We start from the raw sequence: 18,756 nt of genomic DNA, 5'->3' as shown, positions 1-18,756 counted from the left end.
TAAATGTTCTACAGCTATCAAATTTATACAAATATTCTTTGAATTGAAGATTAGGGCTAACTGAGAATCATATGGATTTAATACTAGTAGCGTCATATATGTGTCAGTCTGAGCACTTTTGGGCCCACTCAATATATATTCATATTTTAAAATTCATAACTCCAATAGTCCAATACTTTAGGGGTGGAGAATTGACAGTGAAAAATAATGTATACAATTCAATAGTGAATACATACATTTCGTTTCTGAAGTCAATTTTTAAGGATATGAATATTATCAGACTAGATTCTCATCATTGTCATTTGTTTAACATCAAAATAGATTACATGTCAGGTGAAAAATAAATAGTTCACAAAATATAATAGAATAAAATACACAAGTAATTGAACCAAAACTAGTAAAATCATATACAAAAAAAAATAAAAACTAGTTTACAAAATGTACACTCATTCATTCAGTCTTGTCGTTAAATATCAAAAATCGTGTTCTTGAGCAAGGAGGATTAGATTTTTTGTACCGAGTAAGTTTCATGCTAATAGCTCTCATATTTTCCGTGAAAACGGATTTTTCATTCGATATTCCTAAAGTTGAACTGAACTTGAAATTTTTAGAGGAGTTCAATTTTTTTTCCCAAAAACATTCTGAAAATTTCAGTAAGAAGGCAACTCGCCAATTAATATTATGTGTTTTTCATTCGAACATAGACAATTCATTTTATATGGAAAACATTTCGAAAGGTCTTGATTCGATAGTGAAAGCTAGTCGACGCAAAATGGCGAATGCGTCGGTTCTGTTTTTCAGTAAATGCTAAAATCTCAAGGGGTTTCTATTCTGGCATTTTACCATGCTATAAACCTTCGCAAGAGGGTATTCAACTATTTCTCAGAGTTTCATGACGATCAGATTAAAGGTATAGTAATGCATGAAGGACAAATATAAGTATATAATAAAGCAATAGAAAACGACGTGTTTAACTTAACAGCTACAGCTCACGATGTATTTAATTTTCGAATTTTGAGCTGCAAATGGTCTCAAACGATAGGGTTTGACTCACTGATGACGAATCCGTCCTCAAATTAAATTTTATTCCCATTTATTATTAATTATTTTATTATTTAAACGATCATATGGTCGCATATAGATGCATGAATGAAAAAACTCTCAAAAACTCTTAACTTCAAGTAAGTGCTTTCCTCTTTTTATATATCTTGAACAAAGATAAATTTAACAGAAAAAAACTTATTTTCATTTGGAGTCAGACCGAAAACCATCCCCCGCGTACATCGCGCAACTGCGCAACATTCGTTTCGCCCGAAATGCTCACAATTAAATCCCAATTAAAAATCGAGAGATCAAAGATCCTTTCAACGTTCTGCCTCCCCATTTCAATTATAACCGACGATCAGTTTGGATGAATTGAATATACACATATATGTTATTGGATAACTTTGTTATTCAGGATTCAATCCCCTGTAATCGGTGGATTAAAATTCACTGCTTCAGTGCCGGATTTCTAATAACTTCATTAACGTCGAGGCAACGTGTCGACGCCTAATTATATTAATGAAAATACTGACATTGTTTCGTTCGCTGATCATTATAAATCGTTTTTGAGAGCACTTACTTAATTCGCTTAGGTCCGTAAGGAATAAGGATGGATTAGAAATAAAGCTAACTACATACGTTGTTATACCGGATGCTGATCAACTGATTGATTGAAAAAATCCAATCGAGATAGTTTGATGACCTTGCTTTAGTTTATAAATGAATTTCGACAAAACTCCACTGAAGAATATTGGAAATACAAAGAATTACAAAGAGGCGAAAAACTATATATTAACTTAATCGGAATCGAACAGACAATATATTTCGATTATACGAACCTCTTCACTCGACTTAGTTCTCGAAACATCACGAGAGCGCAGCTCGAATGATGTTTCGCGAACTAAGTCGAGTGAATAGGTTCGTATAATCGTTTATTGTCTATGCTCTTGTAATATTAGGTATAACTAAGATGCATAGAATACCTGCATCTTAGGTATAACTGAGTTGTTTTTTCACATGTCAAAATCTGACTTCTTGGTGATTTACACTAATAGAAATGCATTATTCTAGCCAATCATTCGGGATTATACTGATAAAACTGCTTAATCATCGATAATACCTTGTTTACTTTGAAACGTCATAATTTACTTTGAATTTGTTGTTCTTCATCAAATGGGGCCAAGCTTTTGGCCATTCACATGACCATATTCAGGGCACTTAACATTTTTTATTATAGACGACCCTTAAAACTTATCAGTAATCTAAATCAGGATTCACTTTTTGATATTTGACGTATTGGTTTGTAAATTGTATTGCTCAATTTCGGATATTTGTTGTTTTGTTTTGTGATAGTGTTTACCTATCTTTAAATTTAATACCAAAAGATTTTTTATCTAGATACAGATGTGACTCTTTTGATTATGTTTAGTGCCCTGATGGTAGCCATGCGAATGGTCGAAAGCTTGGCGACATTTAATGAAGAACTTGACTAAGATTCCATAGCTGCTATACAAACTGCTTGCGGCAGGTTTCCCACTCTCCATGGTCCAACTTTTAGCTTCTTACCTGCAAGTTTAGAGCCAGAGAGGTTTTGTTTCAGCCGGAGTTCCGCAAGGATCTCTGTTGTCTCCAATATTGTTCACAATATATGTATCCGACATGCCACAAACGGAGAAAACCTCCATGGCACTGTACGCTGACGACACCGCCTTCTTGCCAGTTCTAGGTGTCCCAAAATGGCAACGAAGTACCTACAAGAAGCCATCTACAGACTTCAATCTTGGTTTGCTCTATGGAGAACTGAAGTAAACCTTGAGAAAAGTGAAGCCGTTCTTTTCAGCTGAAAGAAAAAAGATCCCCAAGCACACGTCGTAATGTTCGGTAGGAGGATCGAATGGAAAAACGAGACCAAGTATCTAGGAGTGATACTTGACTAGATGCTCACTTGGAATCAACATGTCATATCAGCTGTGACGAAGGAAAAGACAGCAGTGGCAGCGTTGCAACCGCTACTCTGCGAAAGCAGCAAAATGTCTCTTTGCAACAAACTTTCTCAATATAAGTCCACCATTCGGCTGGTCATATCTTACACATGCCCGACTTGTGGATACGCCGCAAAGATCCATCTGCAGAGACTTCAAGTCGTGCAGAATACGATCCTGTGACGAGCCGTAAATGCACCATGGTTTGTCAGCAACGTACGGATACATGAAGACCTGCAAATACCATTCCTAGACGACAATCTGAAAGATCTGAGCGTGAAGACCTTCAGTAAAATGGAAAATCACGCAAACCCTCTTATAAGGAAGTCTTGCGACTATGATGAAGAAGCCCCTAGGAAACACAAAAGACCGAAGATGGTACTTCCTTAGGAAGTGTATGTTAAAGCCAAACTCTTACTGGCACAGATATTGTGTAATGATTACACAAACCTTCTGAGTGGCATATTGCCACCTGCTAGAGCAGATCAAATAGCTCACCAGAGGTGAAATATATTGAGATTGAGCAGTAAAAGACTAATAGCCTAACTGCAAAAAAAATAGTATATTGTGCAACAAGTGGGGAAAGTCCAAATTTTCTCGCGAGTGTGGAAGTTTGTGGCACGAGCCTGAAAGGCGAGTGCCGCAAACACACGAGCAAGAAAAGGACTTTCTCCACATGTTGCACACTATACTTTTCCTACAACTGCACAAATTTCAATAATTCAAGTAATGGACTTGATTCAAATCAAAATGGCCTTCGTTGACAGTATGTGCCAATTTATTGCGTTTCCATAGAAAGGACTCAAAAGCCCAATTTCATTGGTCTACCAGGCGAGGTGTGGGAAAGTGCCGTGAGAATAGTTATTCATAATACAAGTGCAGAAGGCATTGATATTCTTCCACGAGTTTAAAATTCAAAAACGAGCCACGAAGTGGCGAGTTTTGGAATGAAGGAGTGGTAGAATGAGACTTCTGTACGAGTATTATACATTCTTTTCTCTAATTCATTGCATTTTCATTGAAATTAATGAAATATTTCCATAAATATATTTTAGTGATTTTTGCATTGAAAAATGTTGGTTGGCAGAACTGATTTCTTCAAGGCAAATTGATGAATTGACAGATAAAGCCGTGGCGGAAAGTTCGGAATACCAACATAGAATAATAAAATATAACCATGAAAACTGTGCGTTTCTGATATATTTTCGCACGATTTTGTTCTACAAGATGTGGAAGAATGAACGGAATAACCACAGAATTAGAGAAAAGAACTTTCTCCATATGTTGCACACTATACTTTTCCTACAACTGCACAAATTTCAATAATTCAAGTAATGGACTTGATTCAAATCAAAATGGCCTTCGTTGACAGTATGTGCCAATTTATTGCGTTTCCATAGAAACGACTCAAAAGCCCAATTTCATTGGTCTACCAGGCGAGGTGTGAGCAAAGTGCCGTGAGAAATAATATTTCCCACAGTATGAGCAATACATAGTTTTGAAATTAAGTAAGCTATGAAGAATACGCTACTTTTCTTAGCAGTTGTAGGAAAAAGAAGTTCCAAGATTCCAAAGTGTCTGTATTTCTGCCTGATCCCTAATTTCTTCAGTTCTGCTTATAAAACAGTCGATATTTCTCCCCCTACAAATGTTAACTTTCTGAAATACCTAGAACCTGAATCCCCAATTCACCACACCCTGGCACCGCTTCTGCTTCCACCCCAATTGGGGGGGCCGTTCTGTAAGAACAACTCGTCGGATAGATCACATAGTCGCCATCTCCGTTTCCTCAGTTCAAATTGAGCGACGCCTTCTAGCCAGAAATTTGATTGAAACCTTCATGAATAATTTCGACGGTGTGTTCGCACAGAAGGAGAAGCGACGCAACTTGCCGGAGTCGATAAAGTGCTTACTGGAAGGTTTATGGAATGCCGAGCACACAGGAACTGATCGTTACCTTTCCACAAAACATGTCTTTGCGATAAAACAGTATACGAAAGCCCTGGCTCGACCACTTTGGATGTTATCTGCTTGGTCCCCTGAGAAAACCAACAAGCATATTAAGTATTGAAGTAAAAGAGATATTTAGTGATCAAGGTATAATCTTCTTCACAATAGTGTTGTGGTTTATTATTTCTCTAATTCTGAGGCAAATCCGTTCATTCGGGCATACCTTGAAGAACAAAATCGTGTATAAATGTATCAGTTTCACAAAGATATATTTCATTATCATATGTTTACTTTAATTTTGAACCCGTGAAAGAATATCGATGCATTTTGCACTTGTGATATATACTGGGTGTTTTTAATTTATGGAATGCTGAGCACGCAGGAACTGATCGTTACCTTTCCACAAAACATGTCTTTGCGATAAAACAGTATACGAAAGCCATGGCTCGACCACTTTGGATGTTATCTGTTTGGTCCCCTGAGAAAACTAACAAGCATATTAAATTTTGAAGTAAAAGAGATATTTAGTGATCAACATCCTTTAAAACAGTGTTGTGGTTTATTATTTCACAAATTCTGAGGCAAATCTGTTCATTCTGCCTTACATTGTAGAACAAAATCGTATTGGAATATGTCAGTTTCACACAGATATAATTCATAATTGTATGTTGGTACTTGGAACTCTCCAATTTATCTATTACCTGTGATTGTGATACAGAAAACTCTACCAATATTTTTCAACAAAAAATTACTGAACGATTTTCATGGAAATATTCTATTAATTTGAATAGAAATTCATTGAATTATGGACAATAATAATTAATACTCGTAAAGAAGGCATATTCTAACACATGTTCATTAAAAACAGAAAAACTTCAATTTTGAACTCGTAGAAGAATATCAGTGCATTTTGCACTCTGCTCTTATATACAGGTTGTTTCGAAAATCAACAGTTAACGAGATATTTGAGTTCTTATGGTTTTCAAAATATTTCTCACCTTACCTCATTTTTCGTCAGTTTTTTCTACGTTGACCAAATTTGATTATAATTTTGGATTATTTTCGTGGCCAGCGAGAAGTCCGGATCTAACACCGTTAGAATAGACGAAGCAGCGGAAATATCTAGAGTAAATTTCAGGCGGAAAGTAACAACGGAAGAAATAAGAAAGAGGGCACCTACTTGTACAGGGTCCGGCAAAAAAACCTCCCTGATTTCAATAGGCATTTGCAAAAAGAATAAGAAACATATAGAACAATTACTTATATTTGTAAATAGCCTATATGATGCCATTTTGCATCACTTAGTACACTTTACTTGGTTTTGAAAATTATGTCTGATAAATGATGTCCCCCATTGTTAAGACACTCACGAAGTCTTTCCCTGAAGTTGTCCATAGTTCTTCGTGTAACTTCCCTTGGAATGGCTGCCACTTCCTGCCTAATGGCATCTTTTAGTTCTTGCAGAGTTCTGGGACGATGTTTGTACACTTCAGCCTTTAGGTACCCCCACAGAAAGAAATCACAAGGTGATAAGTCGGGTGACCTTGGGGGCCAGGAAATGTCATGAATGTCTTAACAATGGAGGACATCATTTATCAGACATAATTTTCAAAACCAAGTAAAGTGTACTAAGTGATGTAAAATGGCATCATATAGGCTATTCACAAATATAAGTAATTGTTCTATATGTTTCTTATTCTTTTTGCAAATGGCTATTGAAATCAGGGAGGTTTTTTTGCCGGACCCTGTATAAGGAATGGTAGAGGTCATTTCAAACATAATTTATGAATAAGTACGTTTTCTAATGAAATTTTGAGTTTAATTGCAATAAAAAATATATTTAATTCATTACTTTCTTTTCTTTGCTTCTTTTCCCTTTCGAATCAAATATACTGAAACAAAACTAGTGCCTGACTTCTAACGAAAACTTTTTTAGGAAATGATGAAAAAATTTGGAAGGTTTCAAAATAATTTTGTCATACATAAATTGGGGAATTCGAAGGTTGCAGGCAAATTTATATTAGAAATAAACTATTTTTTTCTTCATATACCAACTTTCAAATCATTCTAATTCTTATTCAACATCTAGTACAGCATAGTTTTGCTTTTGTCATACATATCATATCCTTTCCTGATGAAAATAATCCAAAATTCAAATTGTTCAAGTAGAAAAAATTGACGAAAAATTAAGTAAGGTGAGAAATTCTCTTTAAAAAAACCCAAGAACTCAAATATCTCGGAAACTGTTGATTTTCAGTTATCAATAAATATAGCTCAATAGACAGTAAATGAATAATACTCACACCTCCTTCAAGGTTCACGTCTAATTCGGAAACACCTTGTATAAATAACTATTTCAATTATATCCCTTTGGAATCGTTCAACGAAAAAAAAAATGGCACACCCTTGAATTATCACGTTTTGAAATGTGTAGGATCCAAAAAAAAAAACAGAAACAAAAAACATTCCATCCGCCATACAAAACTTTCCCCTGCAACTAAGTTGCTATTTGCGTGATATTTTGGTACACAAATCAGTTAAGTTAAAACCTTTTTCGCATTTTTCAAATTACTATCAATGTAATTTTTGCAATGAATTTCTCAACCTTCATCAACGAGTCGAACTCAATCACACATTTGGCAATATTTGCCTGGCCAATAACCAGTGCACCATGTGATTAGCAAACTATGGTAAACTCTTTTATAGAATTTCTTTTATGTACAAATATGCGACAGCGAATGGTCCATATAACAAAGTTTAAAAAAAAGCTACAGTCAAAGATCAGAACTTACTCTGACCAGTATAGTTTTATAGGAGACTTAATGACCAATAAAATAGGATATCGTTTTTCCAAAATCTTTTTCGGAAATATAACTTACATATTTTATTTATGCAATCGACGATTTAACTCTTATTTTCGAACCGTTGGTGTTCAATAGAGCGGAAAACCTTTATTTCAGTTAGACGATCGGTTTTGATGAGATCAATAGTGGAATACTCTCTGACTGTTCAACTTTGTGTTTCAGAATGCCTCTATCCAGATTAAAAAGTGGATTATCTGACGTAGGATTGTTTCAACGTATGAAAGCGGGTTAGATTATGGAACTGGATGTTCAGTTTATTTCACTCATTATCTTGAATAACGAACATTCAGAATTAATTTCAAGTGATCGTTGTTGTAACTGATTCGATAATCTATTCTATTTTTTCATATTTGCATGAACCGATTAATTTTCATTGTGTTCATTGACATTCGTCGAATGAAGTTTCAATCAATTAAATCAACGCTAAAATATCATTCGCAAGACTATCAAACTCGCCTCTTTAACGTCTATATTTCTATTATATTCAACGAAAACTAAAGCACTTTCTCATTATTTTTCCATGTTGAGATTCATAGAAATATCGTCTTTTAAAATGATAAGTTCTTGCACGGCTACCAATTGTAATCATAAATGCCATTCTTGATAAGGATCCATCTGTTGTGTTGTTGTAGACCGAAGGAATAAGAGCTTATTATGAATAAATCACCAGTCAGTACACATACCATTATTATTATTATATCTTCCTCGAGTATACTTGATGACAACACATGAAACACGTAATAGATGATCAGAAATTCAGAACTCAGTATAAATAATATCATGGAACATAAGTGATGACGCAAAATAAATCTTGGTAATACACTACTCGTAATTGAAGACAGGTCTGGATTAGCGACGTTGGCTTTGAAATCGAAATTATTTGTGGAAATATCGAAAGAAAGTTGATGATGTTGATCGATACATTCGACTTGATATTCAGGGTGTTTTGATTAATGCAAGGATTAAGAGTGAACCATGTTCATTTATACAAAAATATTAGACATATAGGTATTTAATATTAGTATTCAATAAGTTAGTTTTTTCATATTACCCAAAGAATTAAGAATCAGTATGTTATCTTATCATCATCAGAAAATAAAAGTTGCTAACAAAATTTACAGAAATATCTTCCATGGGGTTCTAAAATACCCCCACTACTTAGTTATCACCATTACTCGATAAGTTTCTACTCGGACTAACTTTCTTTTTTCACACTAATAATCGTAAAGAGTGAGTTACTAATGGGTGTCAAAATTAAGCAAACTATATTTTCTTTCGAACATTTCGATACTTACATTTTATTTGAATATTTCAGCAGTTTCAACTCACTTTATTATACAGCTTGTCAAGTTTTCAGAATATAATCTGTCAAACCGGATTTATAACTATGATTATTCTTTATGTGACTCATGTGTTAGAATATTAGACGATGTTTGTCCTAAATACATTTTGTTTCTAAACTGCTAATTTCATGGATTCCCTAATTGAAATTGTCCGGAGTTTTGTCAAATGTGTTTCTTAACATTTGTTTAATTTTCGTTGTACTTTTGAAAGGAAGTTTTACGTTAACTTCTTGAAAATGTTTCAAATTTTTTGAATCGTTATCCATCTTGGTGTTTTTCATCAGTACAAATATATCGAATACTTGAAAATATTGGTGTGAATCAAATTGTTTTAACAAACTAAGTGCCACAATTTAAAATGTATTGTGTACTTCATTGTGTATTTTCCAAATCATAAATGAATTCAACTGAATAAATCCTTGCGAATATTTCATAGAAATGATAAGGGTAGTATTTGTCTGAGATAATGGAAAAAAGATACGAACTTCTTAAATATCTGGCACTGATACTGCTAGGGAATGAACAAAAGCATTTGATTCTAATGAGCAACACTGTGCGTCATAATCAATGCCTGCTACGCTAAGAGGCAAGTCCATTACTGATTCAGGAGAGTATTCTAATAAATGCGTTAATAAGTTGAGCTCAACGTATCGCTTTATTTTTAGCCATGTGTTATATCTTTGAGAGACACTTCATTTTCTGAAAATCCTTCCCTACAATCGCATTGTTTTGCTTTGTTCCATTTAAACGGACATTCGTAGTTAGAAAACCAGTTATAAGTGTGTATGTTAATTTAGTTGAGCCATTAGAAGTTTTTGAGTTGTACTGCCTTTCATTAATTCACTAGTTTGAGGATTGTTGTGAGGTAAAGGTGCAATAGGTTGGCTACTTTCTAAATTTTTGTGCGTTGTCGTGGATTCAAACTGATCTCCGATGTGTGTTATGGGTGAGTGTTGATGAATTTTCACAAGTAATCGCAACTTAAAATTTGATTGAAATGTACTTGAAGTCAATATTCCATTTCCGAAACAAATTTATAATATGTTCTTATTCTAAAGCTTGTGTTGAACGATAAAGTAAAGAGAAACCTTTGTAACTAACTATACCTGCATTGAACCATTTAGGGTCGTACTGTCAGCGGAAATGAGTGTAATACACGTTTTACCCACTTCCGTTTTTCTTAGATAATACCTAAAATACGGTTGTTTATGAATATTTGAATAGTCCAAGGTCCAACCAGTACTCATTATATTCGTTTTTCAAAATCTTTTTTAATCAGGGATTGCAAATTGTTAAATCATGTTCATATTTGAGCATAAATATTCATTTGAACTGTTATTGTTGATAAAACAAAGTAATTTCCACGTATCTACCTACATTGTTTTATAATTTTATTTACAATGAATTTCCACCAAGTAAGATCGAATCCATAAAATGTGTCATTTTAGGATTGCTATTTTCCTTTATTATGATTAAACTGCAGTATCGTAATTGCTTTGATGTATAATGGAAAGGAAACAAAGAATTGAATTATTACAGATTCAAACAAGATATATTATATTTTTGATAGAATTCTGTCTTCTGTACCTGTACTATTTCTTGTATACTTCCAGTGTTTTATTCATATAAATGCCTGATTCTAGAGAAAATCATTCATGATGATTCAATTCCGTCATCCAGTTCCATTCAGTTTCAAACCAAAACAATATTTGACGATATTTTCAATAATTGATGTTGAAAATATTTACTTTTCATCTTATACTGTTTGTTCAACTCATCTCGTATGTCACGATCTCTGGTGAAATATTAGCATATATTAGAATCGCCCAATGTTTTGGCAAAATCATCAACTTGTTTTCAAAAAATCCTCAGTTCATATTGATTGTTTTGAACTTTATCAGTATTCGAGATAAATAAAAGCAAGGTTGGGTATTTCAAGGTTTTCGAATGTTTTTGTTCGAAATACTCCAGAATTGAAACTTTGGTTTATTATTTTTCATAAAAAACCTTTGGAACTGATCAAGAAAAAAAATTTTTAACCCTCTAAGACTTTTTGTTAACGTTTCGGGATATGTAAAATCCAAATAAAAAATAATAAGTCAGAAACTTGGCGACGTATAACCATTAAATTGAAACTATCACTGCTGTATTGATACTGAATACCTATCCTGACCTTACTTAACCATAAAATTGAAAACTAACAAGGCTGTAATGATACTGAATACAATATTTTTTTACCATTGCATCCTTGTGTGTATAATTTTTCCATTAAGAATATTATTATAAAACAGGGAATTATGAACCGAAGTGTTTTTGAATAATAAATTTCTTAGAATTGTCGAAAAAATTTGTCACATTGTTACTGAGGGATTCACTTGTGAAAATAGAAACATTAATTGCACTATTTTGCCCGATAAGTCAGGACAAATACTCACAGTCCACGATATTCGAATACCCAATTAATTCTCCATAAACTTTTTCTCATAATTTGCCATTCCGGTTTATTCATTCTATTTTATCAGTTCAAACTTCATTGCAATCGATCGTTAAATAGGTGATAGGAAATGTAGTGAAATATTCGCGAAACTTTGCTTCCTGATGGCAAAAAACTCCGTAGTCTATTCTCTATTCTTATATCTTGTCCTCGAACCAATCGTTCTCTCTTTTCGTCACAATTTCACAAAAAAATTCAAGAAAAGCAATGGAAATAATATTTCATATACTACATTTAGTTTCGTTATCACAGATTCGAGATTTCGCCTGCATACAGAGATTAACTATTTCAAGCTTCGTATTGATAACGTAATCAGAACTATAAAAGCAAGCAGAATAACCAAAAATATCATTCAATTAATCCCTAACAAAAATCCAAATTTTGCAGGTATATAAAACAATAATTTTAAGCTTTATACAAAATTTCGTGTTGACCACGTCATCAAAATTAGAAAAATTCAAAATAAAGTACCAATATGAACTACCTATAATAAGTCCAGTTATGTGATCTCCAATGGTGCACTTGACGCATAAATGGACGAGTGACTAAAAGCTCCTTACATCACGCCACTGCGTTTCTCTTGATTATGTTCACGACTATCGTTTACTTTATGGCATGAGTTGACTGTTTGCAAGTCAGTCCAATTAACCTGTCAGGACATTGTGAACTTGAAATACACCTTTCAGAAACAGAAAATATCCTGTTCAATCTGATGGAAATACAGCAATTAATACCCATTCAGAATGAACGGGGAAAACTGAAATTTATTTCCACAGGTTTCACAATGAATGAATGAATCTGTCGTTGATTTGTTCCAGATTACGATAAGATGAATTTGTCCTACATATTTTTTATATATCTGTTTCGACGAATATGAGAGTTTGCTTAGAACCACGTGACCTATTTGACTGTGAATTGTTTACCTAATCAAGCATTATTCAATGGTCGCCCAAAATCGTAATATTTCTTGCCATGAATCGACAAATATTTGACTGAAAATATATTCGTCTCGAGTCTGAATTACAACAATTATGCCGAAGCTACATATACAGGGTGTTTCCAAATTCGACTTGAATCTTGAAGGAGGTGTTAGTATCATTCATTTGCTGTGGATTGAGCCATATTTATTGTTAACCAAAAATCAACAGTTTTCGAGATATTTGAGTTCTCGTGTTTTTTTTTTTAAATTTCACCTCACTTCATTTTTCGGAAATTTTTTCTACGTTGACTGAAATTGATTTAAATTCTGGACTATTTTCATCAGAAAAGGATATGATATGTAGGAAAAAAGCAAAACCATTCTGTATTAGATGTTGAATGAGAATTGGTATGATTTGAAAGTTGGTATATGAAGAAGAGAATAGTAAATTTCTAATATAAATTTGTCTGCTACGTTCGAACTCCACAATTTATGTATGACAAAATAATTTTAAAAACTTTCCAAATTCCTTCTTCATTTCCTAAAAAAGTTTTCCCGTACCATCTTTCTTACTTTCCGCCTGAATTTTACTGTCAATCTTCTCGCTGCTTCGTCGATTCTAACGGTGTTAGTTCCGGACTTCTCGCTGGCCATGAAAATAATCCAGAATTATAATCAAATTTGGTCAACGTAGAAAAAATTGACAAAAAATGAGTGAGAAATATTTTGAAAACCACAAGAACTCAAATATCTCGTAAACTGTTGATTTTTGGTTATCACTAAATAAGGCTCAAACGACAGCAATGAGTGATGCTAACACGTCCTCCAAGGTTCACGTCTAATTTGGAAACACCCTGTATAATTCAAAAAAATGTGTTATTGTTTGTTATCATGATGTAAAATCCTTCATAAAAATAACTATCAACATCACCTTCATTTTGATCGATTTATAGTCGCAGAAACAGGTATCAAATCATTATTCATGCGCACTAGCCTAAAATGCTACCCTGTTAAACGCATAAACGTGCATTTTTGGTTTAGGCTCTTCAAAATGAAATATTTTGAAGCCTGATGAAAATTGACTGGTTCTGCAAAGGCATATAACTTCCGGCAGCCAATTGTACAACATTTCAATGACTATATATTTCTCAGATGACGATATTCGATCACTATTTTCATTATCTGTCTAAGCGAAGTTCAGAAAATGGCGAATCATTCACCTTATCTCAAATTTAGGTACCGAATATCGTATCCAAAATATGTACATGTTTTCTATTGAGTTAATTCATCGTGATCCTCATGCAATATTGCGACTGCTTCTACAGTGCAAAATTTAACAAATTTCCTCTTTGATATTTCTTTTCTATCCATTGTATAATGAACTGAACTGATAAAATCCAACACTGTGAAATGTGTATCAATTGATGATTTTTGGTCTTTGACTTTCAACCTTCAAAATGTATAGATCTGATTCGCAATTGAAAAAGTTTCATGCGGTAAAGTAACCGATTGTTATTCCTGGATTCTATACAAATACCTCTCATAGGTAATAGGAAAACGCTCGGGTTTTCCCATCCAATTCTTGGGTTTTACACATCCCCAACTTCTAATACAATTTTCCCGTTTCGGAAGACGTAGTAAAAATAACACCATTGTAATTTCTGCAACATTGTTATTTTCTATTTTACACGGTATGAAGCTACGTGACTCAAAAAAACCACTCCTAGCAAATTATAAAACTCAAATCATCTTACCAACATGGCCCAAGTTCAAGGGCATTAATTTATTCCTCAAGCAGTGTACATCCCCCTGAAGTGATTGATGTCGTTTTTTCTCAGAGTTCTTATGTTTTGATATTCGAAGTTAACCGACGCGTGTATAGCTTGTGACATCACGGCATTTGATGTGGCACATTTTGACAGGCGGTGTTTCAGAGCTTTCCGAACTAAATGATAAAATATGATAAGTAAAAAACGTTGTGCCTTTCTTTCTACAAAAGGAGAAACAATAAAAATTGATTGGACTGGTTGATTCATTGAAAAAAAGAATAGAATCTGACAAAAAATTGAAAGATTCAGATTAGCGTTTCATAAAACTGGTTTTATATCAGGGGATTATTCGGTTTTAGATTTGTTGATGAATTTCTACAGAAAGAAAAAAAAACCATTACCTAGCAGCATTTTCCTAATTTCTATAAAAAATAATACAAATTTGAGAATTGAATTAACAATAAATATAATCTCTCACATTAACCTAAGCGAATTAGTTTGAGATCTCCCAATTTCATTATCCTTTTTTCAATATTCTACGTTTACTGATAATACAGGATATTCCCAAATCTCATGGGAATCCACTCAATAGTATTCCCCGAAATAATTTCCAAGAATAAATATGCGTAGCTACCTAACATTTTTTCTGTAAACATTCTCTAAGCTGCATTGTGGTACTTTCCGGCTCTCTCTTTCTATCCCTCTCTTTCTCTCTCCTTACCGAAGTCTCAAACAAACAACTTGTTTGTAATCACGTCTTATCTATTTTTAATTGCTATTTTACATGTACAGCTGATACTAAAATATCGAACATTATCGTCATTATCGTGGTCTCAGTTCAAATCGTGACTGCTATCTCCTCTCAGTAGGTTCATTGTTTCTATTATTTTCATGTAGTGCATGATTTTGTTTGCCATTTTTGGATATTTACCTACCTTCCATTCACCTGTGAGTATTGAATTCGAAATTATCTATTTCAAGACTAAATTGAATTAAATGTCATTCTCGAATACGGTGAATACCGGAAAATTTAAATAATTAGAAATTAATCTCTAGAAATGTTTATCAAGGCTGACCATCAAATCTTTCACTTTATCGTATCAACTGAATTTAAGCTATCCCATTTAAGAATTATAGAAGAATCTATTCTAGAGTGTTTAGTTTAGAGAGTGTAGGTGAGATTTAACACAATTTTATTGGTTTTAACTGATCAAATCAAAGCTCACTTCCTCTTTATTATAATACACTCGAAATGAGGAACGTCAAACGTTATCTGTCGAATAAAACAAACAGCTCTTATCAGTGATATCACTACATTCTACCAAAGAAACTTTACTTTATATGGATTATATTTCCGTAGCATGAATTATTCAATGACTGATTCATTTTATTTCGTTCTTTCGATGTATATACCTTCGGAATGGGTTCAACGAAAATAATCGAAAGCATTTGATTGAATCGATCTGTACCCTGTAAATTCAGCTAATACAAAGTTGTGGAAATTGTAGAATCTGAAAATTGATTTGTAAAACGTGTTCTGTTTTCTTGAGTTTTTAACTGTCCAATTGTTAAACAAGAGGAAAATCTGATAAAATCAGGTAGAGTTAAACAACAGGAATTTAGAATTGTCTGCTTGTTGAAATTTGAATAATCAATTTGGATTTTATAGTCTCTAACTTAATATCACTTTGCTTATCAAATTTATTGAATCAATATATTTCTCACTTGAAGAATTAACAAATGAAGCTTATATATTATAATATATAATATATATTATAAGAAATATATATGAATATATGAATTGAATATTAAATTATTTCATTCAAATGATATACCGTTTCAAATTTTCTCTTTCGCTTTAATCAAGTGTTAACCCATATTGATTTCATGTATTTCTCCAAACTCATATTTATTTTTACTTTCAGATCTTGAGGGGTCCATCATGAAGTCTCTCCAACCGATTCCAGATGACAACGACGATATCTTCGGCCCTCCAAGAACCTACCCCAATGGCTTCACACCTCCAAAAAACCGCCCATCAATGATATCAGCCAAATATCGCCAGAAGGAAGAACGTCGGAAGGTTCTGAAAATCAGCATGAGCAAACTGAAGAAGATCGAAGACCCGGAAGCTAGCCTGCGTAGATCGGTCCTCATCAACAATACCATGAAGAGGTTGCAACAAGAAGCCAAGGAAGAGAAGATTCAGAAGCAGCAGCTGAACTACCCTAGGATTTGTGAAAGTGAGAATTTGGTCAACCTGAAAAACGAGTTCATAAAAAACGAAGTCAAGTCTAGCGAACACAAAGTGTCGAATAAAGTGATCGAGTTTCTCGAGAATGACTTCGATAAAAAGTTGGCGGAAGAAATAGAGACAGTGAAAGCGAACAGCATTGGAGTGCTCCAGAATCTTGAGGAAAGCATGAAGGATCTCGACAGTCCCATTTCTAGTTCCACAGATGATGTTATGAACGATCGTTTCGCCAGTAGGAAGAGATCGTTTGATGAAATCGACGACTGCGATGTACAAGATGTTTTGTCACAATTCTACATACCACCTACCCCTAGAATGTTGACTTGCATAGACGATGACGATGAAATTTGTGTCGTTAACGATGAACCAAGTGCAAAACGCCCAAAATCGGACAGTGACCAAAGCTCTAGTTATTCCAAAGACGCTTATAGTGAAGTAAATGTGGAGTTCAAACCGTGTCAAGACTATGCATCGAGTAGTTTCAACAATAATAATGACTCCAGGTTAAGGTTCAACAATCAAAACGACGACCATAGTTTTAGTTGTGGACAAGCCTCTATGTTTAACGAATTGCAGAACAATGTTTATCACAATTTGATTGCCTCTTTGGAGACATAGCATGAAGTTTTTTGGCAATAAGAGATAACCAAGAACTCCAGTTTGTGATAATCGCTTTCTTCCCGTGGAAAAAGAAAGAACTACCGAATTTAGGTTACGATCACTAAAGTCTTGTAAATTATTTTGTGTTATATTTTTCACTGAGCATTATGTACATTAATTTTTTATGATTTATTTAGATCGTTGAGGTGAAATGCTTTCACCTCACCGACACCATGGATCTTCTAAGTGTAAACGGGTCCTTGAGAGTGCAACATGTGTCATTTCCTTCATTATCTACAGATTTTGTTGATGTCCTTATCGCAAAAAATTAGTTATTGAATTTTCGCTTTTGTTGTATCTATTTGTTGGTTAGCCAATTGTTTAAATTTATTTAGTCATGTACAAAGATGATTTATTTCAATTACAGTTTTGTTTCTGTATTTTATTGAAACTAAATAATACAAATCAAAGTCTAGGATTGTTCGAAAAATGATATAGGTAATATCATGTTGAAGTACCGAAAATGCTTAAATGAAATTTGATTTGTTCTGATAATATTATTTCCATGCGTTTCTTCTCAATAAGTCAACTCTCCTTGGTCAATTTTTTCTAGTTGAGTGAAATAATGTTAGATCTCATGTTAGATTATATTGACCAAAATAGAGAAATATCTTAAATCAAACTTGTCCAAGGAGAGACCAATTTAGCTGTGATATTAAATAAATGGACATATTTAAACATAGATCAATTCATTATATAGGAAAGCCTATTGTAGAGTGAGGAGCACTTATTAGTTGTACAAAATGATATTCATTCCAATAAATCTTCTCATTCTGTAACTGAAATGTTTTGGAAGTAATAAATGACTGTAACATCACTGTATGTGACATTGAGAAATTTTATACCATTATTCGATTATAAAAGTAAATAAACGTTGTTCAGTATATTTAAATTTTGTTCTTATTTTTTTCCTTGATGTACTCAATGGAGCTTCAAATTGAACTGTAAAAAATCATTATGAAAGCTGTAAATTTTCCCTTGATAGCTGGTTTACACACTCAAACCATTTGTGATAATTGAACTTGTGTCTGTGTTCACACTTTCAATTCTGCTTACGCAAGCCAGTTTGCTCAGAAGGTTTCAGCTTGTAAGCTGGTTCATACGATTCCCTTCATTTTCAAAGCTTCACCCTTCGTAATACTGTTTTATAACGAAGTTCTACTCCAGAAGTTATGGAGCAATTCTAGTTTATCATATCCAATATTAAATTTGTAAATTAAACAGTCAACTTCTAAGCTCTTGAAATGTTCATAGTTTCCACATTCAAAAAGAATAGAGTAGTGTCAGCACTCTCTGGTACGATAAGCGGCTGGTGGTAGATGTAAATAAAGTAAATGTAAACAAATAAAGCTAAGGCATAGCCCATTGGCAGATTCCATTGATTTCAAGTAGACAAATTAGAAACCAATATCAGTTATGTGAAGCGTCGAATGTCCCGCTAGAAGCTGTTTATGTCACTTCAGCTGACACTGATCTA

General features: G+C 33.5%; 1 protein-coding gene across 5 annotated transcripts in view; it reads left to right on the top strand.

Moving 5' to 3' along the window:
* Window positions 1-18,171, top strand: part of LOC123684729 — a 95,037-nt gene extending 76,866 nt beyond the window's left edge. For 2 of the 5 annotated variants that reach the window (XM_045624121.1, XM_045624120.1), the window contains exon 3: window positions 16,291-18,171. In XM_045624121.1, the coding sequence (XP_045480077.1) occupies window positions 16,308-17,237 (930 nt within the window). In that variant the 5' untranslated portion in view covers window positions 16,291-16,307 and the 3' untranslated portion in view covers window positions 17,238-18,171. Of the gene's footprint in view, window positions 1-9,893; window positions 10,130-15,158; window positions 15,314-15,756; window positions 15,964-16,290 lie in introns of those variants that run through there. The other 3 variants (XM_045624118.1, XM_045624119.1, XM_045624122.1) reach the window with 3 other exon arrangements.
* The last annotated feature ends 585 nt before the right edge of the window (window positions 18,172-18,756 follow it).

Source organism: Harmonia axyridis, chromosome 7 (genome assembly GCF_914767665.1).
Source record: "Harmonia axyridis chromosome 7, icHarAxyr1.1, whole genome shotgun sequence".
Lineage (NCBI taxonomy): Eukaryota > Metazoa > Arthropoda > Insecta > Coleoptera > Coccinellidae > Harmonia > Harmonia axyridis.
The sequence above is the reverse complement of the archived record's forward strand: the minus strand, read 5'-3'. Positions and strand labels throughout refer to the sequence as shown.